This window comes from Prionailurus viverrinus, chromosome A2 (assembly GCF_022837055.1).
Source record: "Prionailurus viverrinus isolate Anna chromosome A2, UM_Priviv_1.0, whole genome shotgun sequence".
NCBI lineage: Eukaryota > Metazoa > Chordata > Mammalia > Carnivora > Felidae > Prionailurus > Prionailurus viverrinus.
Genome location: NC_062562.1, coordinates 118,465,631 through 118,492,741, shown reverse-complemented (window position 1 = coordinate 118,492,741; position 27,111 = coordinate 118,465,631). Strand labels below are relative to the sequence as shown.

General features: G+C 47.5%; 1 protein-coding gene across 1 annotated transcript in view; it reads right to left on the bottom strand.

The window, feature by feature from the left end:
• NFE2L3 (NFE2 like bZIP transcription factor 3) overlaps window positions 1-26,364 on the bottom strand; it is a 31,999-nt gene extending 5,635 nt beyond the window's left edge. The window contains exons 1-2 of the mRNA XM_047850865.1: window positions 25,514-26,364; window positions 1,194-1,370 (exon numbers count right to left, since the gene is read on the bottom strand). Coding sequence (XP_047706821.1) covers window positions 1,194-1,370; window positions 25,514-26,086 — 750 coding nt within the window. The 5' untranslated portion in view covers window positions 26,087-26,364. The remainder of the gene's footprint in view (window positions 1-1,193; window positions 1,371-25,513) is intronic.
• Window positions 26,365-27,111: the final 747 nt, after the last annotated feature.

The window sequence follows — 27,111 nt, the reverse complement described above, 5'->3', positions numbered from 1 at the left end:
GCTAATACATGCTTCATATGGTATGAGCACCTTAAATCTGTTTGCAGTCCATGCAACAGAGTTCTCCTGTCTACAACACTTTAAGAAATTATAAAGAGCAATTTTGAGACCTTTGGTCTCAAAGGATTTGGTTGATCCATTACTTAATTGCTTTATTTTTTTGTTTAGCTGGGTATAGATCTCGCACAAAAACAGACAACTGAGCCATTCTTACAAGACACATTCCATACCTGAGGTGCAAAATGGTCAGCCTAATCATTCTTCCTAAACCTTCATGTTAAATACAAACACATGGTTCCTTATCTGGGGCAAGTCATGGCTGAGAGCACCATCAGGGCAAACCTACAAGGATGCACCTTCTAAGTGGAAGTGCCGAGTGGTCTGGGGTCTGTGGAACCTCCAGGCCTGTGTTTGGAGGATTTGTTTGCCAGGCTTGTGGAGCAGAAGCCCGGCAGGGCTGAGTAGAAACCAGAGTATGGTCCAATTGAAAGGAGGAGGGGAAGCACAGGCTGCAGAAAGAATCCAGCTCTCAGCCTGGCCTCTCTCACAGCAAAAGGGTATGGTTAAAAATAGCAAAAGGAGGGGGGCACCTGCGTGGCTCAGTCGGTTAAGCGTCCGACCTTGGCTCAAGTCATGATCTCATGGTTTAGGAGTTTGAGCCCCACGTCAGGCTTTTTGCTGATGGATTCTGTCTCTGTCTCTCTCTCTTAAAGAGGCTGTCCTAGAGGTACAAAGTAGGCAGGCTCCTGAATTCAGCACGGCCTACAGGGACACTGAGGATTTGAGCTCAAGACCTAGTTGGTATTGAGGGATCATTTGCCTTCAAGTTCTGAGCTTGGGTGCCTCTGCAGATGGCTGGTTGAGGATTCCTGGGTTTAGCATGCTAGTCCTCTATTCCTTGCCATGGCAAACACAAAACCTGCTAGCAACCTCCTGGATGGGGTGTGTGTGTGTGTAAGTACATATATACCCATCCCCCCCCCCCAACCTGGAGTTTAACCAGAGATTACTAATTCTATGGGCTGATTCCTTTGTGAATCATAACCACTTCCACAATTAAAATATCTTTTCATATATCTGATTTGCTTATAGTAGGGCACCCTTACATGCAGAATTCATTACTGACACACATACTGTCAAAGCCATAAAATATACCTTCCAGCCAAAACAGGCTTGGATATTGACACGCTTACCTCATTTCTAGATTCAGTGGTCTTTTCTGCCTCCCAGTCAGGTTTATCTGCTGCTTCGCGTGCATCCTCATTCTTATGCTGTAGTTTTTTCTCTTGGGCTGATACTCTTTGCTCATTTTCCTCGTTCTGGGAGCTGTGACCCACTTCTTGATGTCTCTCTCCTAGTACCTCATTCTCCTATAAAAATAATCTGTATTTCATCAAATAAGTCAAACCTTTAAAACTGCGTAACACTGCTCAGTGATCATTAAAAAAAACAGGTCAAAAGGTAAGACTGGCGTTACATTATTTCAGTATCAAAGAAATGACTTTTTTAAAGTTTATTTATTTTGAGAGGGGGAGGAGGGGCAGCGACGGGGGGGGGGGGGGGGGGGGGATGCCCAAGCTGACTCCACGCTCAGCAGACAGCCTGATACACGGCTCGAATCCACCAACCGTGAGATCATGCCTGAGCTGAAATCAGGAATGGGACTCTTAACTGACTGGGCCACCTAGATGCCCCACAACAAATGTTATTTCTTTTAAAACCAGAAAAGACGTTAACAGACGTTAACAACAAAGCTCGGACTAACATCTCCATAGGTATTTTTATGTTAATTCAATGAGACATCGACATCGTTCACTACATCTCTCCTGCCCTAATACAGCAGGCACTACTTATACCTTTCTATAGAACTTGCAGAGATTAAATTAAAAAAAATTTTTTTAGATCATGACCTGAGCTGAAACCGACCAAGCCACCCAAGTGCCCCTCCATAGAGATTTTCAACTATGCTTGCTTATGAGTCCTACTACTTTTCAATTTAATTGGAGACATAGAGTCGACCATTAACATACACTGTATATACTGATACTTTTAATTATATTAAAGGCTTACAATTCTCCCCCCTCTAACATAAGATCAAAGCTTCTCAAATGCTTTCAAAGGATCTATTTTTTTTTTAATTTATTTTTACTTCTGTTTGAGAAAGAATGTGACTAAGGGCGCAGCAGAGAGAGGGAGGGAGAATCTCAAGCAGGTTCTGTGCTATCATCGCAGAGCCTGACGTGGGGCTCGAACGCACGAAACTGAGATCATGACCCGAGCCGAAATCAAGAGCGGAACCCTTAACCGACTGAAGCCACCCAGGCGCCCCCGTTTTTAAAGTGTATTTATTTTGAGAGAGAGGGAGAGCGAGAGCATGCTCGCCTGCGAGAAGGGGAGGGACAGAGAGGAGAGGATCCCAAGTAGGCTTCTGGCTCTCAGCAGCCTGACAATTCGCAGGGGTCCTGAGCCAAGATCAAGAACAGGACGCTTAACCAACTGAGCCACGCAGCTGCCCCATCAAAGGATCTATTTGTAACTTTTCTCTTTCAGGAGGGATAGTACACCGGGCTAATTCCAGGACATCAGCACCACGCCCATACTCTTAATGCAGAGAAATGCTAATTTTACAAAACAAGCAAATAAAAACACATGAAGGTCAAAGGAATGTAAAATCTACAGATGCCAGAAGCAAGGAAAGAAATCAAGACGAGCAGAAAGAAGCAGCACGCGTGCTAGTGGCCCACTTGGTTTACTGGCTTCTCTGTTCGCTGGACTGAACTCTGACCTTCTCAGCTTCCCTCCTGACCCGGGGTCGGTCTTGTTCCTGTCTCAGTCGGTCTCTCTCTCTGCACGACCCCACTCTTGTGCTCAAGGGCACTGCTTCTGCTACTCTGTCCTCTTCTGTGTCAATTATTTCCTGTCTTTTGGATTATTCCCACCAGCCTACGAATCTACACCACCTCTCATCTTTAAAAATCCCTCCCTTGGTGTCCCATGTTACTCTCCGGATCCCATCCCATTCTTCTGGTCCCTTTTAGAGCACAATCCTCCTAAGAGTCCTCTGGTCTCCATGCATTTTCTCTTGGACCTACTCCTGTGGGAATTTTGAAACACCTCACCAGGGTCTCCCCAAGTCGGACAGTTCTCCACACTCACCTTACCGGACCCCGTCAACATTTCCCTTAGATACTCCCTCCTTCTGGAAACAGCTTCTTCACCTGGCATCCGAGTACCTTCTCTATCATCTTACCTCACCAGCTACTTCTCTTTGGCTGAAGCTTCATGTTCACCGCCTCTAAACAAGGCAGTACCCCCCCCCCCCCCCCAAGGCTCAGTCTCAGGCACCAGACACCATCCCATCTCCCAGCTCATGTTTGCTGTTCCTTCTGCTTGTAGGGCTTTCCCTCTGCTCACTCCTCCACTCCCCACCCCGTGGCTTTGAAGTTCAGGTCTCTAGTCAAAATCACCATGTTACTATTATTTAAAACAAATAAATAAAAAGGCACCTCTCCTCTCCCATCAATATCTATTTCCCTTGCTTCATAATTTTTTTTGTTTTCATAGCATTTAGCACCAGCCACATAGTAGACCCTTAGTAGATACTTGTGGAATAGACGAATTCCTAGACACAACATCCGCAGACTCTGGTAGGGACCCGCTTCCAACTGGTGAGCTGCTATTGTCTTGCTCTTTCCTGCAATTACGTGCTGATTCCTACCTAAATTTGGGGAAGGAAGAAAAAGGTGATGGGTCATCATTCTTTTAATGGCTCTCCTGCCAAAGCAAGGTTTCTTTTCCTTTCCTTTCTTTTCTTAAGGTTTGTTTATTTATTTTGAGGGAGAGTTAAGCCTGAAGATAAACAAATTCACAAATTCTGGGTTCCTGAGGCAGCTTACTTTGTTTACAAATTCGCTGTTTGGGCTTAGGAGCTTCTAAACTCTAAATTGCATGACCTGTTTTAGAGCCATGAAGCGAGGTCCTTTTCATTAATCTGTAGTATGTGAGTTAATACAACATGTATAGACACATGTGGACTTGCAAACAGAGGAATATGTTAAGTCTAAAGTTATACAAACAAAACAGAGGGAACAGGTAGCAAATACAGGCCTGGGTGAAGCCGATAAAGAAAACAAGCAGACTTTAGTCTGGAAAGGCTTTTGGGGGGGAGGGGGGAGTACTTAAGAGCGGTAATGGCCTGCCTAAAAACTCCGGAGAGAAAAACTGAAGGTAGAGAAGTTCTGTATGACCACTGTTCACGTTACAAGAAGCAGAAAAAAAATCCTTTAATAATGAATAACTCATTAAATGAGTTAAACAGAAGAATCAGAGTCCATTTGAACATAAACAAGTAAATGAGGGAAAAAGGAAATCTCTTACAGTAGAATGCAATTAAAATCATCAAGGGATGCTAAAACTAGGGAGTAAAAGTTTGACAAGAAACAAGGTAGTTTAATAGTCTCAAGTATCACTTCACAGATAACTTAATTACAAAGAGAAAAATAACACAACAGGAGACACATGGCCAACACCACCTAAGCCTAATGGTAGATTCCAGCATCACAAAATGGAAATAAACTGACATCATGTGCCTTCTGATACGATATGGAGAAGTATAAATGACCACTTCTGTGATATTCCTGCCAAAAACTCATAATCTCAACACAGTCACGAGGAAATATCAAATAAAAATTGGGGCCATTTTACAAAATAACTGTCTGATGCGCTTCCAAAATCTAGAGTTTAAGAAATCCAAGACAGGAACTTTTCCAGATGGAAGGTGCCTAAGAGACTTGGCAACTGAATACAGTGTGTGACCCTGGGTTAGATGCTGATCCAGGAGGAAAAAGCATTATATAGGACATTTCTGTGATCATAGATAAAATGTGAATATGGACAGATTAGACAACGGTCTTAGATTTAGGTTCATTTCGTAATTTTGATAATTTTGATAAATATACACTTAAGTATTTGGGTACTGAGGGACAAAACAGCTTCAACTCACTCTTAAATGTCTCACGACCAAAAGAATTCTGTAGACATAGCTAGCGATAATTATAAAATAGGGAAGTCATGGGGCAAAATGCAAACAGGTAAACCCGAGTAAAGGATATATGCTATTCTTGTGACTTTTAAAAGTTTGAGATTCTACCTCACTAAAGAGTGACCCTAAAAATCCATACATGGCAGAGTCACTTTGGTCAATGCAACAGCAAAGGGTTGACCCAGAAGTATTCTTCCGTTAAATTTCCTGCTAGTCTGTTATTTTCTTCCTGAAGTGTACAATAGCCATATCAATTGCTTTATTATTTTCCCCTCATCCTTTCCACTATTTAGACTCATATTTTCATCTTCTGGCCTAATTGCTTTGGGTATGCTTCCGGTATGCTTAATAATAACGGTGACCCTTCATTCCAGGAAGCACTCAGTGCGTCTCCTCTGGACACTCTTTACCAACTACGGCACTATTTCATTTGCCGCCAGATGTAGGTTTCCACACACGAAGCGATTCTGCAACACAGCGGGGCGTCCTCCCATTTTAACTCAATTCTGATGCTACCTAACCGAGGAGAGCGCCAGATGCCACAGGCTGAGCGCTTGCTCTCACAAGCCTGCCCATGCCCCTTCCTTCGGATGTCCAGTGCCGGTCCAGGTTGTCACCTGTGTGTGCTTCGGAACCACCCATGACCCCCTCCTCGGGACTGATTAATTCGCTGGAGTGGCTCACAGATCTCAGGAAAAAAAAAATTGTACTTACGAGGTTCCCATTTCATTATAAAAGAATACAACTCAGGAACCACCAGGGGCACCAGGGGTGAGGTATGCAGGAAGGGGCAAGGAGGTTCCACCCCCAGGGCGTGCCACTCTTCCACATCCTCACCAACTTGGTGGTCTCTGAACGCCACACCTCGGGGCTTCTCTTAATGGCGGCTTCACTTGGCAGGAACAACTGATTAAATCATTGACCGCTGGTCACAACTGAGCTGCCAGATGGCAGCTTCCCCAGAGGTCTGAGAGGTAAGGGGGGTGGTGGCCTTGGCACCCCACCTCTGGGGACTTTACAAAGGCCACCTCATTAACATAAATCGAGAGTGGTTGCAAGGGGCTTGTTGTAAATAACAAGACGTTCCTTTTACCTTTACGGCTCTAGAACTATTTTACTCTAGAACTATTTTAAGAACTGAGGGCCAAAGACCAAATATTAGAGCAAAAGATGCTCCCACTGCTCTTAACTTTTAGGAAACCAAGAGTTTGGGGAGCCCTGGGCTAGAAAGGGGGATGAGGATCAAATACACATTTGAACCAGACCATCATACCTGACATTCTCATCCTGCTCATGACTTTAATAGGAATGCCTTTTTTTTTTTTTTTTTTTAAAGTAGGCTTCATGGCCAGCATGGATCCCGACGCGGGCATGAACTCACAACCCTGAGATCAAGACGTGAGCTGAGATCACGAGTCAGACACTTAACCGACTGAGCCACCCAGGCACCTCTAATGGGAATACTTTTAATGATTCACCACCAGCAAGGATAACACATGGACTTTTATTCGAGATTCGGCGATCAGTTTTTAGTCATTCGTTCAATCAATACATACTAGATGCTGGGGGATGCAAGAGTGAAAAATTCAGACTGCCCCTTCAGAGTTTACATTCAAAGGCAGGGAGCCGAAAATACAAGTGAACTAACAAAATAACTGCAAACGACGGCAAGTGAAAGAGGAAAGAGGAGACCCCCTTTTAGTGTGTGGCCAGGGAAGGGCTCTCAGGGGAGGCGGTATTTGAGCCGAGATCTAAAGAAACGGAAAGAGGAATACATCAAAGGCAACGGGTAACATCCCAAGAGCGCGCTCATGTGCCTGTTACCATAACGTGTTTCATTAGCTTCTAAATGATGGATATTCACTTGTTTCCAACATTTCCTCCTAACAAACAATATTAAAACGTCCTCATCCATACTTCTTTGCAGACGTGTGCAAGCAGAACAAATTCCTAGAGCCTATGCTAGGTCAATGGAGATGCACATTTTTTATTTGACAGATTCTACCCAAGAGCCCTTCAGAAATGTTTGTGGTAACTTAAATCCCTACCAACAATGGATAAAAGTGCCAACTTGATAGATGAAAACTGGTATCTCATTGTAATTTTACTTGGTCTTATCGAGTGCGGTTGAGAGCCTTTGTATTTCCTTTTCTGCGAACTGTTTATGGCCTTTGCCCATTTTGCCATCAGGGTGTTGGTCTTTTTCCTATTGATCATTAATGGCATAGGGTTGTTTTTACGCCCCCGCCTCCCATCCAGTCTCTGCAGAAATGCAAGAGCAGAAGTGGGGACACAGACCAGTGGGGAGGCTACTACAATAATTTAAGGGACAGTAGATGACAATATGGAAGAAGGTGGTGGTAAGAAAGAGAAAATCCATGCTATATCGTAGAGAGAGAATATGCAGGGCTTGTTGATGGACTGGAAATGGGAGATCAAGAAAAGAGAAGAATTAAGAATGACCCCTAGGGGCGTTTGGGCGGCTCAGTCAGCCGGTTAAGCATCTGACTTCGGCTCAGGTCATGATCTCAAGGTTTGTAAGCTGGAGCATCGCATCGGGCTCACTGCGGGGCTCGCTGCGAAACCGCTTCAGATCCCTTTCTTTCTGTCCCTCCCCTGCTCATGGGCACTCTCTCACTCTCAGAAATAAATAAAAACATTTTTTAAAAAATGACTCCTAGATTTCTGGCTTGAATAACTTGGTGGACAGTTATGGAGAGAATGGCAGAAAGACAGTGAGTGAGTTGTTTAATTTGGACATGTTAAATGTGAGACGTGAAAAGTCAGGTAGAAATGCCTTATTACACACACTGGTGAGATGAGAATCCGGAATTTACAGCAAAGGTGTGAACTGGAGGTATAAACTGGGAACATCTCAACAGTGGCAGCAGAGACAAAACCCTACGGGAACTAGCAAGATTCCAGCAAGAGAGGACAAAGCAAGGGAAAGGGGCTCGGCACTGGGTCCTGAGGAACTGCAACATCCCGTGGTCAGGCAGAGGAGCTGGCAAAGACGCTGAGGGGACAGAAAGCGAGATGCAGGGCAGCCAAAGGAGAGCAATGCGTCAGAATCTGAGAGCGTTTCAAGAAGAATGGAGTGGTTGATGGTGTTGAGTGCTCCTTGGGGGTTGCACATGGTAAAGACAGAAAAGTAGTAGTAATTTTAGCAATAAGAAAGTTGGTGGCGGCCTGAAAACCATCAACTTAGGGGGTGCCTGGGTGGCTCAGTCGGTTAAGCATCAGACTCTTAATTTTGGCTCAGGTCATGATCTCACGGTTCGTGAGTTCAAGCCCCGAGTCGGGCTCTGTGTTGACAGCACAGAGCCTGCTTGAGATTCTCTCTCTCTCCCTCTCCCTCTCTCAATAAATAAACTTAAAAAAAAAAAATCAATTTAGGGTCAAAGCCAGTGATACTGTATAGAAGAATAAATGGGAACTGACAAATTAGAAACAGCATCCAGACAATTCTTCAGGAATGTTGGCTATGAAGTGAGTGGAGAAATGGACAGAGCAGTGTTTTGTTCGGTTTTAGAGATGACAGAAACCACAGTACCTTTGTAAGGGAATGGTTTAGGAGACAGAGTAACGGTAAAGCAAGGTCCCACAGAAGGCAAGAGAGGACAAATTGCAAAGTACAAGTGGTGCGGCTGATTCAGAAAGAGGTGAAATTAGAGCTTTTATTTCAAGATTAGGAGGAAGTAGATGGAAGAACGTATTTGAGGATTTAGTGGTGGGAAGGTCTATCCTTATTTCTGAAGGTATTTTTTAAAAAGTAGAAATGGATATTGAGTATTAAAGGGATTTAAAGGTCAACCGATTTTTGACAAAGCAGGAAAGAATATCCAATGGAAAAAGACAGTCTCTTCAGCAAGTGGTGCTGGGAAAACTGGACAGTGACATGCAGAAGAATGAACCTGGACCACTTTCTTACACCAGACACAAAACTCAAAACAGATGAAAGTTCTCAATGTAAGACAGGAAGCCATCCAAATCCTTGAGGAGAAAGCAGGCAAAAACCTCTTTGATCTTGGCCACAGCAACTTCTTACTCAACACGTCTCCGGAGGCAAGGGAAACAAAAGCAAAAATGAACTACTGGGACCTCATCAAAATAAAAAGTTTCTGCACAGTGAAGGAAACAATCAGCAAAACTAAAAGGCAACCAACAGAATGGGAGAAGATATTTGCAAATGACATACCAGGTAAAGGGTTAGTATCCAAAATCTATAAAGAACTTATCAAACTCAACACCCAAAAAACAAATAATCCAGTGAAGAAATGGGCAAAAGACATGAACAGATGCTTCTCCAAAGAAGACATCCAGATGGCCAACCATCACATGAAAAAATGCTCCACATCAACTCCTCATCAGGGAAATACAAATCAAAACCACAATGAGATACCACCTCACACCTGTCAGAATGGCTAACATTAACAATTCAGGCAACGACAGATGTTAGTGAGGACGTGGAGAAAGAGGATCTCTTTTGCACTGCTGGTGGGAATGCAAGCTGGCACAGCCACTCTGGGAAACAGTATGGAGGCTGCTCAAAACATTAAAAATAGAACTACCTTATGACCCAGCAATTGCACTGCTAGGCATTTATCCAAGGGATACAGGGATGCTGTTTCGAAGGGCCACATGCACCCCCATGTTTATAGCAGCACTATCGACAATAGCCAAAGTATAGAAAGAGCCCAAATGCCCATCGATGGATGAATGGATAAAGATGTGGTGTATATATATATATAATGGAATATTACTCAGCAATCAAAAAGAATGAAATCTTGCCATTTGCAACTACGTGGATGGAACTGGAGGGTATTATGCTAAGTGAAATTAGTCGGAGAAAGACCAATATCATATGACTTCACTCATATGAGGACTTTAAGCGACAAAACAGATGAACAGAAGGGAAGGGAAACAAAAATAATATAAAAAGAGAAGAGACTCTTAAATATGGAGAACAAACTGAGGGTTACTGGAGGGGGTGTGGGAGGGGGAATGGGCTAAATGGGTAAGGGGCACTGAGGAATCTACTCCTGAAATCATTGTTGCACTAGATGCTAACTTGGATGTAAGTTAAAAAATAAATAAATTATTAATACAAAAATAAAATGAAATAAAAGGATTTAAAAATTATGCCCAGAAACTATTGGACACTCTTTCCTCCAAGAGGTAAAGCTTAATTCCCCTCAGCTTGTGTGGGGGCTGGACCTAGTGAATTGCTTCGAACAAGCAAGGTGGAAGGGATGATTATAGCACTGGCTTCTTCCTTGCTCGCTATCACTTGCTCTGGTGAAAGCCATCACGTGAGCTGGAAGATCAAGCTCTCTATGGCGAGGAACTGAGGCTTCTCGCCACAGCCATGACTGATCCATCTCGGAAGTGTGTGTATTCTCCAGCTTCAATCAAGCCTTCACATAAATACAACCCAACCAACACCTCGATTAAGGCTTCATGAGACCCTGAATGTGAACCAGCCAGCCAAGGGGCCCCAGAATTTCTAACCCATAGACACCAGGGGATAATAAATATTTGTTGTGTTAAGCCATTAAATTTGGGACAATTTGTTAATGCAACAATGGATAAGTAACATAAACATTTAAAAAATGCTTTTTGCATCCACATTTCTTGTATCTCTTGCTAATATTTTACTTAATACTCTGCATGAACATGCGTAAGAGTAATTCTTAGATTTCTTTGATCTATTTTTTTAGGTCTTGGTATCACTGTTGTGCTGGTTTTGAAAAAAGAGATTTGGGAAGCTTTATGTAATAGAATTCCCTATTGGAAAGTTTGAAAGAATTCTTGAAATCTACCCACACCAGTTGATATTTTTTAACTTTTTTTTAACTTTATTTATTTTGAGAGGGAGAGAGAGAGGAAGAAAGAGAATCCCAAGTAGGGGTGCACCCCTGTATTTTTTAACTTTTTAAATAAATCGTGCTGATGTTGTTTTCAACTTCTTTCATGGGGTATGCCAAACAACCCTCCCAAAAGGGCTGATTTACATCATCATCGGTGGTATTTGAACATATCCACTTTCTTAATGCTTTGCTAATTAAAAGGTGGCTGAGTCGGTTAAGCGTCAGATTCTTGATTTCAGCTCAGGTCATGATCTCGTGGTTCATGAGAGGGAGCCCCACGTGGGGCTCTGCGCTCAGGGCACAGAGCCTGCCTGGGATTCTCTCTTCCTCTCTCTCTTTCTCTCTCTCTCTCCTCCTCCCCTGCTCGCCTTCTTGCTTTCTCTCTCTCCCAAAATAAATAACGTTAAAAACATATTTTGCTAATTAAAAGGTCAAAAACGCAGCTCCTTAGCAGCAATGATCTTGGGGCTCTCAATGTACCCACGAAGCAGGTGGTGACGTGAAGACAGTGGAGGCGGGGCTCTAGATTCAAATTGGGGGCGGAGCCTACGTGTGAGAGGATTTGCAAATACTCCTAAGGATGGAGGCATTTGGAGCTAGCCAGGGGAGCCAAGGGAGGAAAGTCAAGGTCGGAGCAGGAATTTGAGCTGTGCTGCCCGCAGGTACCGTCTCTCCTCCTCTCTGGCCACATCGAGGGAGACGGGAGAGGCAGGCGGTGAGACGTGGAGGGCTTGCTTCACTTCAGAGCTGAGTACCACCTAGTCTCCAGAGAGGGCCCTTTCCAGTTCTGCCTCTCCAAAGGTCTATCTGTAAGTGGCCAGACAATTTAGCACCGAAACCAGTCCATTTTTGAAAGGGTAGGAGGGTGCTATTAACAAGCTGGACAACAGGCACAAAGACTGTCCCAAATGCTCACCCTCTCTGTGAGGGTGACAGAGGACGACAGAGGAGACTGCTAACTATCAAGAATCTTGATGGCAAACAAGATTCCAAAGACCCAGGGAAGAGACACACTTGAACCCGCACAGCCTCGGGGACTCAGTATTTTCTTAGCTGCTCCTTCACTTACACATTCAAGTGCCAGCTGCTGCGAGCTATTAGAAAGTGAACAGAAACGTGCTATGATAAGTGATGAATGAGAAGAATCTTCCCCGGGTCAGTGTGTAACCCAGTTGTGTAACCCAGGCTGACCAGGGACGGTATAAAGGCCTGGCCAACTGTGACGAGCCGTGTCAGCCCGGAAGCTGCTAGTTTCCTGAGGCTGCACCAAGCTTGACTTCTGCCCCGTCACTTTCTTGTCCCCCTTTCCCTAGTTGTAGCGCCCACAGTCACTCCCTTGTAATCACCCTGCACACTAAACTTGGGTCTCAGAGTCCCCTCCCCAGAGAACCCAATTTGTGACACACAGTTAGCAATTTTCTCTTGGCGGGAAGAAAGGGGAGGCCAGATCTCTAGGCAGGGAGGGGTAGAGGATGTGATATGACATTTCTATTTAGAAAGGAAAAAAGGCCTATGGCACTTGAAATACAATTTGCACAGCCTGCAAGGCACCTCAAAAGCCCAAAGGAGGGCTCAGATCCAAAAATGGCCGAGTAAAAAGGCTCCTCCTACTCCGATCAGCTGTGTGACCTTGGGCCACTATGACCCTCAGTTTCCTTGTCTGTGGAGTGGAAGGGTATTTTCTAACACACATTTTAAGGGATTCGTTGAGAAAAAGCACTTTGTACATTAAGATGTTATACTAATTACGACTCCTTTCCACCGCTTTTTCATTCTCAAGAGTTGCAATTACTAACTGCTGGCAACTCCAGCAGTATGTCAAGAGAAAGCCATACCTGACCCTGGTACCAGTAATTATCATCTTTGCTCTCTTCTCTTCCTGTTTTTCTCAACTCAGTGACATGGGGCTGAGACACAGAGCATATGTGTTTTACGAGTACTGTTGTATATACTGGAGATTTATGGTCCATGCTCTTAATTTAAAGAGTGGATAAGTCAAACCCATCATTAAGTTACTTTTTATTTGTGTGTAGGTGATTTTTACTCTTGTGGGGCTGGGACTCAATTAAGAAAAAAAAAGTTTCCACACTTGCCATAGGAAGCCACCGTAAACTTGTGAGCTGGAGCACTTCAACACTTCTACAAGTCCAATGACTTGGACTGAACCGGCACCTGCTAGAAACATTCTCTCCACCACAGTCCTCTGCTGAGGGGACTTGTCTCTTCCTCCCCATGGATCCACAACCTTATAACTTTGGGCCCCTAAGCTAAAACTCAAGTCTTTCTGTCTCTAAAACGCCATGGCTTCTGGGCTTTCTCTTATGACACTTACCTTATTCTATCTATCCTATTCTATCTAAAAATTATAATTCTTTGGATCTTTTCTTTCCTGATGGGCTGTAAACTTACAACACCTGTCCTCCAGCTGTAATTCACCTGTGCCACCAATGTTTCTTTTTTTTTTTTAATGTTTATTTTTGAGAGAGAGAGAGAGAGAGAGAGAGAGACAGACAGACACTGTGTGCGAACGGGGGAGGGGCAGAGAGAGAGGGAGACACAGAATCTAAAGCAGGCTCCAGGCTCTGAGCTGTCTGCACAGAGCCGGACGTGGGGCTCAAACCCACTAACTGCGAGATCATGACCATGGCCAAAGTCGGACGCTTAACCAACTGAGTAACACAGACGCGCCACCCCGCCCCCGCCAACAATGTTAAGGTGCAGAGTCTTGCAAATTTTCTGAGGCAGTGGAGGTATTGGAAAGGGGAAGAGAGGAGCAAAGCTGGGCTTTTCTCTTCTTGCTAAATCCCTGAAGTTCCTGATAACTGGCACCACGATTTCCAAGCCTGTACTTATTATAATGTATTGGGACCTCAATACTGTGATGTAGAGCTTGACCCTGAAAAAAGTCTTTGTGAACAGTCCCAGCTGGCTTAGCTGGGCCTTTCATTTATGCTTCTGGGGGAGGAACGACTGAGACCTGCTTTGACCTTTAGGGCTGGATGGACCTTCAAAGACAAAGAACAGTGTGCTGCCTACGAGAAGGATGACATCAGAGGGAGAGGGGTGAAGGCCAAAGAATTCTGAGGCCTGTCTCTATGCTGGAGGCAAGCTGGAGTCATCAGGTCTAGAGAGAAACGAGGAGCCAGATAAAGAGAGGCTGTGTTCTATTTGGCCTGGGTGGTTTTTAATAGCAGTTTATAATAATTATAGTTCACATTTATTGAGCACTCACTGTGGGCCAGGCACCACATACGTGATCTCATTTAAGTTGCTCAGAGGTAGGTACTCTTGTTATCTCCTGTTACAGAGGAGGAAGCTGAGGCCCAGAGAGGTTAAGCAACTTGCCTGAAGTCACACAGCTTTGAAGTGACAGAACCAGGATTTGGCTGCAGGCATTTGTCCTTCATGGCCAGATCTTAGCCCCTGCACTAGTTCTTGTTTGTCCCTCCAGATCTGTGTGTGCCCACAGAAGCTGTCCCCTGCTAACTCTGGGCAGGCTGGCTTCCAGCTGGGTTCAACAGTGGGACGGCAGAAGCAGGAAGTCTGGACAGCGAACAAAGGAAAGGCCAGAGCACTTCTCCGCTTTGATCGTCGATGACGGCCCCCTCCTCATTCAGCTTCGGAAACTTTCAACCCTTCCCCTTTGGAAGTCTCTGGGTCCTCTAACATCCCCATCTGTTCCCATAAGAAATCATTTATGAAGTCCCTTCCTCTGAGCCACCTAGGGTAGATTGTGCTTCCTGCCAGAGCCCTGACCGCAACACCACTGCCCACGCTGGCGTCCACTTGCTTCGCTCCGCGCCACGCAGATGACAGCAGCAGCCATGGGGAGGGCTGACTCCAGACCAGGAAGCGACGTTCCGTCTGTCTATCACCTTCCCGTGCAAACACGGCCGGCTGGCTACAATGCGAGGTGTGGGAGGTGTGGATCTCGTCTGGATCGTGAGTCCAACAAACCAACTGTGGAAAAACTACCCGTGAGACGTTTGGGGGAGCCTGAATACCGACTGGAAATTTGGTGATTATTGAAGAATTACAGTTGATTTTTTTAGGTGTGCTAATGGTGATGCGCCGGTGATGTTTAGAAGGGTCCTTATATTTTAGGGATATATGCGGAAATATTTACAGAAGGTTTTCTGAGTCAGCGAAGGTAGTGGAAAGAGTCAGACAGGAACAAAGATGGGCTGTTTTCTCTTCTCTTGAGAATTCTCTGCAGGGAACTGGCCGGGGGAATCACAAGAAATGAAGTCTGGGGGTAGGGTGGGGGCTGTAATAGACAAAACAAGACCGGCCATGAACTGTAACTGTTAAAGCCAGATAACAGAGACAGGAAGTCCCATTACCCTGGGCCCTGGTAGCCATTCTCTCCACCTGTAATATATGCTTGAAATTTTCCCATAATAACACGAGATAGAAGCTAAACTCATTTCTGAAGCCCCTGGACATGGCAGGGAGGCAGCTAAGCAACTGGCAGGAATGATCCCCAAGGCTGAAACGAAGTTATTTGATGTGACTGCCCACTAGAAGTCAGGTGTAAAAATAACAGTGTTTCTAAATAGGAGCCTCCACACCTATGACACAGGGTATGAGCTCCAGCGCACAGGCTCTGATTTTAAAAGGAGCTGTTTCCCATACAAGCAGCCCCTCTGTGCAGGCTGAGGGGCTGGGGGGAGTGGTGAGGTAGGCAGTAGGAATTCATTTAGAGGCGCCTGGGTACTCAGTCGGCTGAGCGTCTGACTCCTGATTTTGGCTCAGGTCATGATCTCACGTGGTTTGTGGGTTTGAGCCCCGCATCGGGCTCTGTGCTGGCAGAGCGGGATTCTTTCTTTCTTTCTTTCTTTCTTTCTTTCTTTCTTTCTCTCTTTCTCTCTCTCTCTCTCCCCCTCTGCCCTCCCCCACCCCCCCAATAAGTAAACATTAGAAAAAAAATTCATTTACAATTCATTTCTTTAATGAATAAATAAATGATTACCCCAGCAGGCAAGACAGGCCAAGTGGGCCTCAAAATGCATAATGTGTTTGTATTTCTTTACTATTGAAAATTCCAAACACATAAAATAAGCAGAAAACAGAACATAGTAACGTACCCTTCATCCATTTCAGCCACTATCAGCACTCTGTCATTCTTCTATCATCAGTATCTCCATCCCTCCATGCAAAACTATTCTAGCACGGTATTTAGGTAGGATTTACATAGGCAGGAATGCATAAACCTTAGCTGTACGATTTCGATAAATGGAGGCACCCACTTAACTCACATCTTAACTGCAACACAGAACGTTTTCACCTGCCCAGAAAGTTCTCTCCTGTTCTGGTATTTCTACCTTGGCTTTGCCTGCTTTAGAACTTAAGCACGAGCTTTCAACTGCATTCATGCATGAGCTATATTTGACCCTTGAACAACACATGCTTCAACTGCGCACGTCCACTGATACGTGGAGTTTTTAACAGCATTGTACCGTAAAGTTTTTTTTTTCTCTTCCCCATGATTTTCTTAACATTTTGCTCTAGCTTCCTTTACTGTAAGAATACAGAATGTCATGCACATAACTTACAGAATATGTCATCAACTCTTCATGTTATCAGTAGCCCATCAGCAGTTCAGTTTGGGGGGAGTCATAAGTTACACATGGCATTTCGCCTGTGTGTGGCATCAGAACCCTGAACCTGATTGCTCAAGGGTCAACTGTAGTTCTGCATTCATTATTAGTTTTTTGCCAAGCTAGTCCCCCACCCTCCAGCAAGGAACTAGAGAGATCTGGCTTCAGCTTTAAAACACCAGGCACGTCTTCCATTGGGGCGGGGGGGGGGATATTGGGAGGCCATGGGAAAGAAACCTAAGAATCATCGGGAGGTCCCATAAACTGGAGATTCCCAGGCCCCACTTGAGAAGCTCTAATTCGGCCCATCAGGGGTGGGCCCCCAAATCTACATTTTAACAAGCAACTTAGTAAATGACGCAGTCACTGGATGACCCTGGGAGAAACTCCACTCTAAAGAAAGGATAAGAGGGGAGCCTGGGTGGCTCAGTCAGTTAAGCGGCCGGCTTCGGCTCAGGTCATTATCTCGTGGTCTGTGAGTTCGAGCCCTGTGTCAGGCTCTGTGCTGACCGCTCAGAGCCTGGAGCCTGTTTCAGATTCTGTGTCTCCCTCTCTCTCTGACCCTCCCCCGTTCATACTGTCTCTCCCTGTCTCAAAAATAAATAAATGTTAAAAAAAATAAAAAAATTTAAAAAATAAAGAAAGGCTAAGAAAAGTGTGCCGGGTTGGCTTAGTTGGTAGAGAATGTGACTCTTAATCTCAGGGTTGTGAGTCCAAGCCTCACATGGAGCATGGAGCCTACCTGAAAACAAACAAAAGTTATTCCTTTATTTATTTATTTATGTATTTATTTATGTATTTATTTATTTATTTATTTATAAATGTTTATATATTTATTTTTGAGAGAGAGAGAGAGCAAGTGAGGGGCAGAGAGAAAAGGGGAGAGAGAATCCCAAGCAGGCTTCACGCTGTCAGCACAGAGCCCAGTGCAGGGCTTGATCTCACGAACCATGAGATCCTGACCTGAGCCGAAACCAAGAGTCAGACGCTTAACCAACTGAGCCACCCAGACACGCTCAAAAGTTCTTCCTTTGGATGAGCCTTCACTTCAGGGTCTGGCTCCTCCACAATTTCCAGGCCTCCCTTACATAACAGCTCTTCAAATATCTGAGTTGCTCATCATGTTCCTCCCTCAGTCTGATCTTCTCAGCATGGCACAACCCCAATCCATTCAGCCATTTCCAGCAAAGCAGGTCCCAGCACGTCCTAGCAGTCTGATGCTTTCCTCCAGAGGACAGGGGTTTCCTGGAGATCGGACCCCCAGCTCAGGGGCGATAAGAGCAAATCATCTGTTAGACATCTATTAGCACACCAGGAACTATACTAGCCTTTTAACATACAGTGTTCTTTAACCCTCATAAGAACTCTCCCCAAAAGACGTTAATATTCCCCTTCTTAAATCTGGGAACTAAGGCTCACAGAGGTTGCCCAGGAAGAGCCAGAGCTGGGATGGTGTGATGGTTAGTTTCAGGTGTCAAAGTGGCTATGCTCTTGTACTCAGTTATGCAATTATACACTAACCAAGGTGGTGCTGTCAGGATATTTTGTACTTGTGGTTACAGCTACGGTCAACCAAGTGACTTTAAGTAAAAGATTATCTTGCTAATCGGAGTGAGACTCATCCAACCAGCTGAAGGACCTTAAGAGCAAAACTGAGGTTTCACTGAGGCAGAAGACATTCTGCCTCAAGCCTGCAGCATCAGTGCCTGCTGGGAGTGTCCAGCTACCCCAGAGTTGGGACTTGCCAGCCTCCACAACTGCATCAGCCAATTGAAACAAATCTCTAAAACAGATATATAGGGGCACCTGGGCAGCTCAGTCGGTTAAGCGTCTGACTCTTGATTTCAGCTCAGGTCGTGACCTCACGGCTCTTGGGTTCGAGTCCCATATGGGGCTCTGTGCTGACAGTGCGGAGCCTGCTTGGGATTCTCTCTTTCTCTCTGCCCCTCCCCTCCTCAAAATAAATCAATGAACATAAAAAAAAAAATAGATGCATACACATGCATACACATGTATACATGTATATTTATCATACTGGTTCTGTTCTCCGAAGAACCCTGATGCCAATGGGAAGCCAGTTCTATCCAACCTCAAAAGGCCATGCCTTGCCTCTATGTCACTGTCCATACTCTGCCAACCACTATCTGCAACTCAACCCAAACCAACCCAGGTGTGTGTCTGAGCCTCAGCCAGCTTCTGCTGCCCAGAGGTGTACTGGAATATTAACACAGATCCTTAACAACCAGATTTTGAGAATAAGCTACTCATATCAAAAAACTGCCATAGATGGGGGAAGCGTGTTTCCCCCAAGTTTGAAGTTTTGTAGTGTGTGGGAGGTATGGTTTACTCGGTGCTTAACAGTGGTGATTTGTTCTATTCCGGGCAAGGTCACTAACTTGCTATATCACTTTAGGCAATCCTAAATTTCACCACCTGATTAATGATCATGCCAACCTGAAAGTCGGCTTTCCATGGCCCCCATCCACTCAAACTGGCATTAAATGGTCAGATGGCCTATCAGGATTTCAGATCTGACCTACTTTCCAGTTGGGGCGCTATCTAGCCTTGAATGACCCAAGACCCGTTCAAGCTCATGGCATTCTGGAAGTTCTGGCAAGGCAACGTGACGGATGGGTGAGGAGTGCTCAGCAGACGTGGGCTGCACTGGCCTCTGCCCTTGACCTTGGCCTTGGTGCTACTTGCAGGTTCAAGTGAAGACTCAGTTTCCAAGCTCAAGACACTGCAGTCCCAAGGAGAGGATGCCAAGGCCCACCTATGAAACATTACACAGTGCAGCTGGGCTCAAAGGAAAGAACAGGAAATGCTTATCGCAGAGGTGATGATAGTTGAGAGAAGTCTGAGGATGTAGCAGTAAAAGACTTGGAAGGGATGAAAGGACACATTCTGGGCCAAGGTGACAGAGTGAGGTGCAGGAGAACACGGGGCGGTCTGGGGAAAAGGAAGGGAGAAAGTTTTAGGTGGAAAGTAGGCCACAGGTAGAACCTAAGTGGGAGATGAGCTCAGCTTGGGCAGCTGGGGAGTTGGGTCACACTAGCCTAATGGGGCGCCTCAAATGACAAAAGATTGAATTGGTACGTAGGTAATGAGCTGGTGGACGCTCCCCAGATGAAAGTGAAGAGATGACCGTGAGCTTTGGAAACCTGTGCCGGGCAAGAGAAGGAATAGGAATAAATCGGGGCAGGGGCGTCACAGCCCCAGCTGAATTAACAGCAGTAGCAGACATGACTGAGGGCTTACTGTGTACCAACCCTAATTTGTATGATCTCATTTAACCCTCACAACTCCCTAAAGTACTCTTACCATCCCACTTTACGGATAAGGGAACCAAGGCACAGAGAGGTTAAAAAGTGTGCCCCAGATCACACAACCTGTCAGCAGTGAGCCGAGATCTACAGCTACCCCTGCCTCGGGTTTGACTCCAGCGTCAAGTAAACTTGACCACTGGCCCAGCCTGCCTCGGGAGTCCCAGCCCGGGCCCTGCGCTCTGATTTCTGAGCTGAGCAGCAGGGAAACGATACAAGGGACACTGCAGAGGGTGATATTTCTATAAACCACATATTGAGGTGAAAAACTGACTGGAAGAAGTCTGAAGTAAGGTTCCTTGGGGTTGGTTGCACGTGAAGCCAGCAAAAAACACCCCAGGTTTGCTCATGGGCTTACATCAAGTCCTGCAGCAAATGATCGTACACATAGACCAGCTGCTTCCGGAAACTGCTGCGGCCTACTTGCTCAACAAGCTGAACGCCCCAAGAGTTGCCAGGAAAAGGGAGATGGTGACTGCGTAATGGATTGAATCGTGTCCCTCAAAATTCCCATGTTGAAGTCATAACCCTCAGTATCTAAGAGTGTGCCTTTGTTTGGAAATGGGGTCAATGCAGATGCCATCAGTTGAGTCAGGTGGGCCCCGATCCTGTACGACCAGTGTCCTTACAAAAGGGGAAGTTTGGCTACAGGTGTGCACACAGGGAGAGTGTCTCGTGAAGATGAAGTTAGAGACTGGGGCAACACAGTAGAAACCAAGAGTCACCAAAGATGGTCAGCAAACCACCAGAAGTTAGCAGAGAGGCCTGGAACAGACTCTCCCTCTCAGCCTCATAATGAACCAGGCCTTGACCTCCGACTTTTCACCTCCAGAACTGGGAGACAAATTTCCGCCGTGTAGGCCACCCAGTTGGTGGCACTTTGTTAGAGCCGCCCTGGGACGCTGATACAGTGACCCTATGCCATCTTCTCCTGTGTAAGGCCATAGGTGAAAGTTCACTGCGTCCTTAAGCAAAGAGCCTCCTCTGAAACTTGGTTACACTGCGATGTATGAAGGTATAAGACTATTTTTGTATCATAGGCGTGAGTTAAAAACAAGCAAGTGTTTGAGATTTCATCTATCTCCAACTGCCCAGGCACCAGTGACTGATTAACTTTGCTTTTGAAATGAAAAACCAACTTTACTTTAACAATTAAGAGCTTCTTTCTCTTCCTTTACGCTTAGATTCTTCCTGTGACCCAAAGGAACCCAGTCTAACCCACGAGGTCCTGCTGGACCCCTCACCCAGCACAGGGTCCCTCTCCTGGGGGCTTGAAACCATTATCGAGATGACCACAAGCCTCTCAGCTTCAAAGGGTAGACAGCTCTCTGAAATGCTGACGGCTGGCTATAGGCCAACATATGCTCACACATTCAATTCTGCAAAAACTGTTCAATTCTTTGTTTAACCTGTGCGTTACTTTGAAAACACGTGCATCATCAGTCATGAGTGAATGGCTGTGGTTATGAAGGGAAGCAGGTCTACCCTGGGGAATTCCGGGTTCTGTTTTCGGATGATGATTGGCCCCGCTAAGAAGTGAAACCAAAGCAGTATTTCTTCTGATACTTGGAAAATCCCCTACTCCGAAACAGTTTTGCGTATGTACAAAAATTATGGAAAATTATACCGTTAAGACCAGAATCTCCTACAGCTCAAATAAGCCACTGAAATTATCTATTTAAAGACAAACGAAACTGGGCACCTGGGTAGCTCAGTTGGTTAAGCATCCAACTCTTGATTTTGGCGCAAGTCACGATCTAACGGTTCATGAGTTCAAGCCCCACATCGGGCTCTATGCACTGACCGAGGGAAGCCTGCTTGGTATTCTTTTTCCCTGTCTCTCTCAAAAATAAATAAACTTTAGGGGCGCCTGGGTGGCTCAGTCGGTTGAGCGTCCGACTTCAGTTCAGGTCACGATCTCGCGGTCCGTGAGTTCGAGCCCCAAGTCGGGCTCTGGGCTGATGGCTCAGAGCCTGGAGCCTACTTCCGATTCTGTGTCTCCCTCTCTCTCTGCCCCTCCCCCGTTCATGCTCTGTCTCTCTCTGTCTCAAAAATAAATAAACGTAAAAAAAAAAAAAAATTAAAAAAAAAATAAACTTTAAAAAATAATAAAAACAAACAAAACAAACCTATGCTGTTCCTGTAGGACAAAACACTCTCTCTTGTCGAAGTTAACAGTAGCCACCTTGCAAGAGCAGGGGAGGGGCAGAGAGAGGACAGAGGATCTAAAGCGGGTTCCACACTGACAGCAGTGAGCCCAATGTGGGGCTCGATCTCATGGACCAGAAATCATGACCCGAGCCAAAGTTGGACGCTCAACCAACTGAGCCAACCAGGCACTCCCACACTTCTAAGCCAACTACACGGAATGAACTGATTCTCACAATCCTGTGTGGTGGGCACCTTTATTATTCCCATCGCTCAGGTGAGGAAAATGAAGCACAGACAGGCAAGGAAACTGGCCCAAGGTCACAGAGCTGTAAGTGGTAGAGGGCTGGGATTCAAAACCAGGCAGTCTGGCTGCAACACACCACACCCAACCCCCTAACAAGCAAACAACCAGCTCAGACTTATAAACAGGACAAAAGGAAACAAAGTGAGTGGGGACTGGTTAAGTAGCGTGGGTTGAGAACCGAGGCAGAAAGAAGAGAACAGCAATTATATTCCAGGCAAGGGGCTGGCACTTCACACATGCTGTTCCCATTTAATTCACACAAACCTTGAAGTCAGTGTTACTCTCCCAATTGAGAGGTGAAACACTGAGGCTTGGAATGATTAAAGGAACCTGTATGAGGGCACATTAGTAAGTGATATCCCTAAACCCAGGTTTGCAGATTGCAAAAACCCGCGCTGTTTTCCCAGCCCATTTTCTGCAGAGTCATGGTTTCAAATTGTAACCTCAGTATTACGGATGGTACAATCTGCTTTTATTTATTTATTTTTCAACGTTTATTTATTTTTGGGACAGAGAGAGACAGAGCATGAATGGGGGAGGGGCAGAGAGAGAGGGAGACACAGAATCGGAAACAGGCTCCAGGCTCTGAGCCATCAGCCCAGAGCCTGACGCGGGGCTCGAACTCCCGGACCGCGAGGTCGTGACCTGGCTGAAGTCGGACGCTTAACCGACTGCGCCACCCAGGCGCCCCGGTACAATCTGCTTTTAAAAGCCAACCCGGGGCTGCCTGGGTGGCTCAGCTGGTTAAGCATTGACTCTTGACTGCAGTTCAGGTCACGATCTCGAGGTGCATGGGATCGAGCCCTGCAATGGGCTCTGCGCGGACAGTGAGGAGCCTGCTTGGGATTCTCTCTCTCCCTCTCTCTTTCTGCCCTCCCGGGCTTGCGCTCTCTCAAAATAAATAAATAAACATTGGGGGAAAAAAAAAAAGTCAATCCAGCACTGGAGAGTGGTGGTGCTGAGGTCAGGAGTGGGAGGCATCACCCCCATCCCAGCTGCAGGCTGGTTCAGAGAACCTGGGTACAGACACAAGTGCTTAATTAAAGTGCTAGCCTGGGGGGGTGCCTGGGTGGCTCAGTCGGTTAAGCGTCCGACTTCGGCTCAGGTCATGATCTCACGGTCCGTGAGTTCGAGCCCCGCATCGGGCTCTGTGCTGACAGCTCAGAGCCCGGAGCCTGTTTCAGATTCTGTGTCTCCCTCTCTCTCTGACCCTCCCCCGTTCAAGCTCTGTCTCTCTCTGTCCCCAAAATAAATAAACGTTAAAAAAAAAAATGTTAAAAAAAATAAATAAAGCGATAGCCTAGGATCCGAAAGCTCAGGTTCTAGTTGCACCTCTGGCACCAATTAACTGCGTGGCTTCACCCAAGTCCCCTAACATCGCTGGTCCTCTATTTTCTTTTAGTACAAATTGTTTGGAAGGATGCCCGGTCTGCCTACCTCACAAGGCTGCTTTAAAAAAAAAAAAAAAGGTATTGCCAAACACATACAAACTTACAACCAAACTTCCTTATGTTTTCTTTGTTTTTGCGAATACAGGTGAATTGGCTGTGAAAATGTAGGGTGTTCAGCACCTGATCATCACCAGGATGCATATCACCGGGGCACCCCAACAGCTGCCGCGGTCCAGCAGGTCCACACGTGCTAGCTGAGGAAGGCAACACCAAGAGAACGGCCCGTAGGAACTTCATCCTCCCCGCTAGGAAAGCTGGGCTCAAGGCCTCCATGGAGGTGCGGCCAAGCCTTGGCCCCCAGAGCTTCCCCGAAGGCGGGTTTGCAGAGACTAAATAAGGCAATGCTGGGAAGGGGAGGGAACAGCTTCACCTCTCCCCAGGTCCGGGTTTGCTTTGCAAGGCGGGTGACATGAAGGGGGGGGGAGGGGGAGGGTGCCATCTGCTACAGCATGGAGCATTGGGTTTCTCTCCCCACCCCCACTCCCCTGCTGCAGAATCGGGAAAGGTTGCAGTGCCCCAGGCACCACCCCTTGGGAGGCAGAGGATTCAGGTGAAGGCCGAGACTGGATGAGTGAGTGGGAAGAGCCTTCCACTTTTTGTTTTCGACGGGAGCCCACCCAGACTCGCACTAAACCCCATCCCATTAGTTCCGGCCTCAGGAAGAGGAAGGGATCGGATCTGCATAACAGTGAATCACAAGCACTTCGGCACAATGACCCCTCCAGGAGAGGGTGGAGAAGCTCGTCTGGCAACTGCCTACACAAACGGGGCAATTCTGAAGAGCAGCAAACAAACCTGTCTACCCCAGTTCCCATTGTGCATGAGATTGCGCTCCACAAAAACAACATCCAAGGAACACCTGTTGATCGATACCAAACGTTAACACTCAGATTTGGGCCAAGAGACAATTAAAAAGGTCACTATGAAGGAACTTTGGGCAAGATGGTTTTGTGAAAATTGGAATTAAGTGTCCTTAGACTCCAGCAGCTAGTGGGAGCACCACATAGATACTTCCATCAGTCCATCTCAGCGAGCTCTGTTTCAAAAGGAAGTTAAACCCAAGGGATTTGAACCCATAAGCCAAAGGGCACTTAAGTCACTAGGTGACCGTCAGGGCACATGCTTTCTTTATGCTAATTAGAAGTTACACAGGTTCCAGGAGGGAGGAGGGTTTTTAGGAGCTGGGGATGGTTAGGTCAGCGGGACCGTCCACCAACTGGCCTCAGACTGAACACTGACCACGGCTCTTTAATCCAGGCAAGCAGCAAAACGAACTGCAACTGGGTTAAAATCCGGGAAGGGGCCATCACGTTAGGCGGGAGAGTGAGTTCTTAAAGAGAAACGTGTCCTCCTGGTGGCCAAGGCCACTTTTGGATTCCCCGGTTCGGACACAGGTTCCGGAAAAACACATCTCAGTGTACACGACGTACTGAACGAAAACCGTAGGCGAGAAAATCACCAGTTACCCTTCTCCCCTCCACTGCCCCGAACTAGCCTTGACAGCCATCAAACACAGGAAAAAGGTATCCCCTACGGACAAACGGATGATTTCACTCACTTCTTTCTCAAACACCCAAAAGCCACAGCGACAGCACTAACAGCTTTTGTTTGGATTCACAAAAAAGGGAGGCGAGAGTGATCCCGAAACTGCAACCACCCAGGGACAGAGGGTGGAAGAAGAGCGGGTGTGCTCCCTCCCGGGTCCGTCACAACACTCCAGGGCTCCTGGCCAGCTCCCCCAGCACCGTGCTCGAGTCCCAGCTCTCCGGTTACCTGGCTCGCTGCGGCGTCCAGCACTTGAGCCGTCGGTTCTGCGGGTGCCTTCTCCTCTTCCCCAGCGTCCAAGGGGCTACTCGCAGCCGCTCGGGGGTCCCCGCCATCCCCCGGCGCAGCCTGGCTACTGTCGTCCACGCTGGCGCCGACTCCCCCGGCGGAGGAGGCGGCGGCGGCGGCGCCCAGCAGTCCGTGGGCTCCGTCGGCGTCCCCGGCCGCTACGCTGTGCACCAGCCACGCATCCACTCGGGTGCGGGGGATGAAGGGGACCCCCAGCGCGCGCACCTCCCGGAGCAGCCGGCCTGCGGACTCCGCCGCGGGGTCCGGCTCGCGGCCTTTGGGGTGCAACTGGTCCGCGCGCCCCCACACTCCCGAGGCCGGGAAGGGGCTGAGTGCATAGGCGGAGCTCGTCGGGCCGCTGGCTAGCAGCAGCTCATCCCAGAGCCGGGTGGGCGGCGGGAGCAGCAGGTAGAGGTCCAGGTCAAGGTCCAGGTGGAGCTCCGCCAAGCTCAGCAGGATGGTGAGGTGCAGGAGGCCGCCGCCGTCCGACCACCACGGCTTCAGGTACTTCATCTCCCGCCGCGCGCCCCGGGACGCCCCTGCTGGCGCCCGCGGGTCCCTGCGCTGCTGCGGCCGCCGCTTTGGCACGTGCGGGCCCGGCGCTCTGCGGGCACCTGCCCGGAAGAGACCGAGAAGCGAAACAATGGACCCGGGCGCGCAGGGGCCGTCGCGGGCTCCGGGACCGGGCACAAAGACGCTCCCTCCGCAGCCGGCGCTGTGCCAGGGGCTCAGGAGAGGCGGAAGAGGAGCCACCTGCCCGGAGACCCAACCCGCCCGCCTTCCCCGCAGCCCTGCGCTGAAAGCAAGCCCCGCCCCTCCAGCTAGGCTCCGCCCCGGGCCGCGGGCGCTGCCGCCGGGGACACGCCCACGACCGCCCCCAGGCTCGCGCCCGTGGGAGGGGCCCGCATGGGGCGGGGCTCCCCAGCTCAAAGGTTCTTTATTCGGGGGGAACGCAAAGCTTTCTGGGAGCAGAGGTTGTTCTGGGCACCAGGTGGCCCCAGCCCAGTGCCCGGGGGCCTGGCTGCTGTAGCTGAAGGCGCGGGGTGGGGGTGGGGGTCAGGGGTAGAGGTGGGTGCGAAGGGACAGGATATGTAAACTAGGGGAAAGCAGACACCCTGGGCAGCATGCAAAGGGCTTCCGCCCACAGGAGAACACTGGGCTGGCGCAGTGGGTTTGGAAGTATGACCTTTGATTTCGTATCCTGGCCCCACCATCAGCCAGTCGTGTGACCTTGACTAAGTTGCTTAACTTGTCTGTACCTCAGTTCTCTTACCTGTAAAATGGGGATAATAGTCCCTGTCCAATAGGGATGTGGTGAAGTCAGATGAAATACTCTTTGTAAAGCCCGGAGTTTGACATATAGATTCCACAGCTGCCATTGAGATCAAGCAGCATCCCATCCAAACCCTTGTTCTTCCCCACCCCCCACCTCACCCCTCCAGGCCCTGTGCTCCAGCCTCACAACTCCTCACTGTTTCCTGAGCAAGCCCTGCACACTGCTAGACCTTGCCACGTGGTCCCCTTTGTTCCTTAAGTGA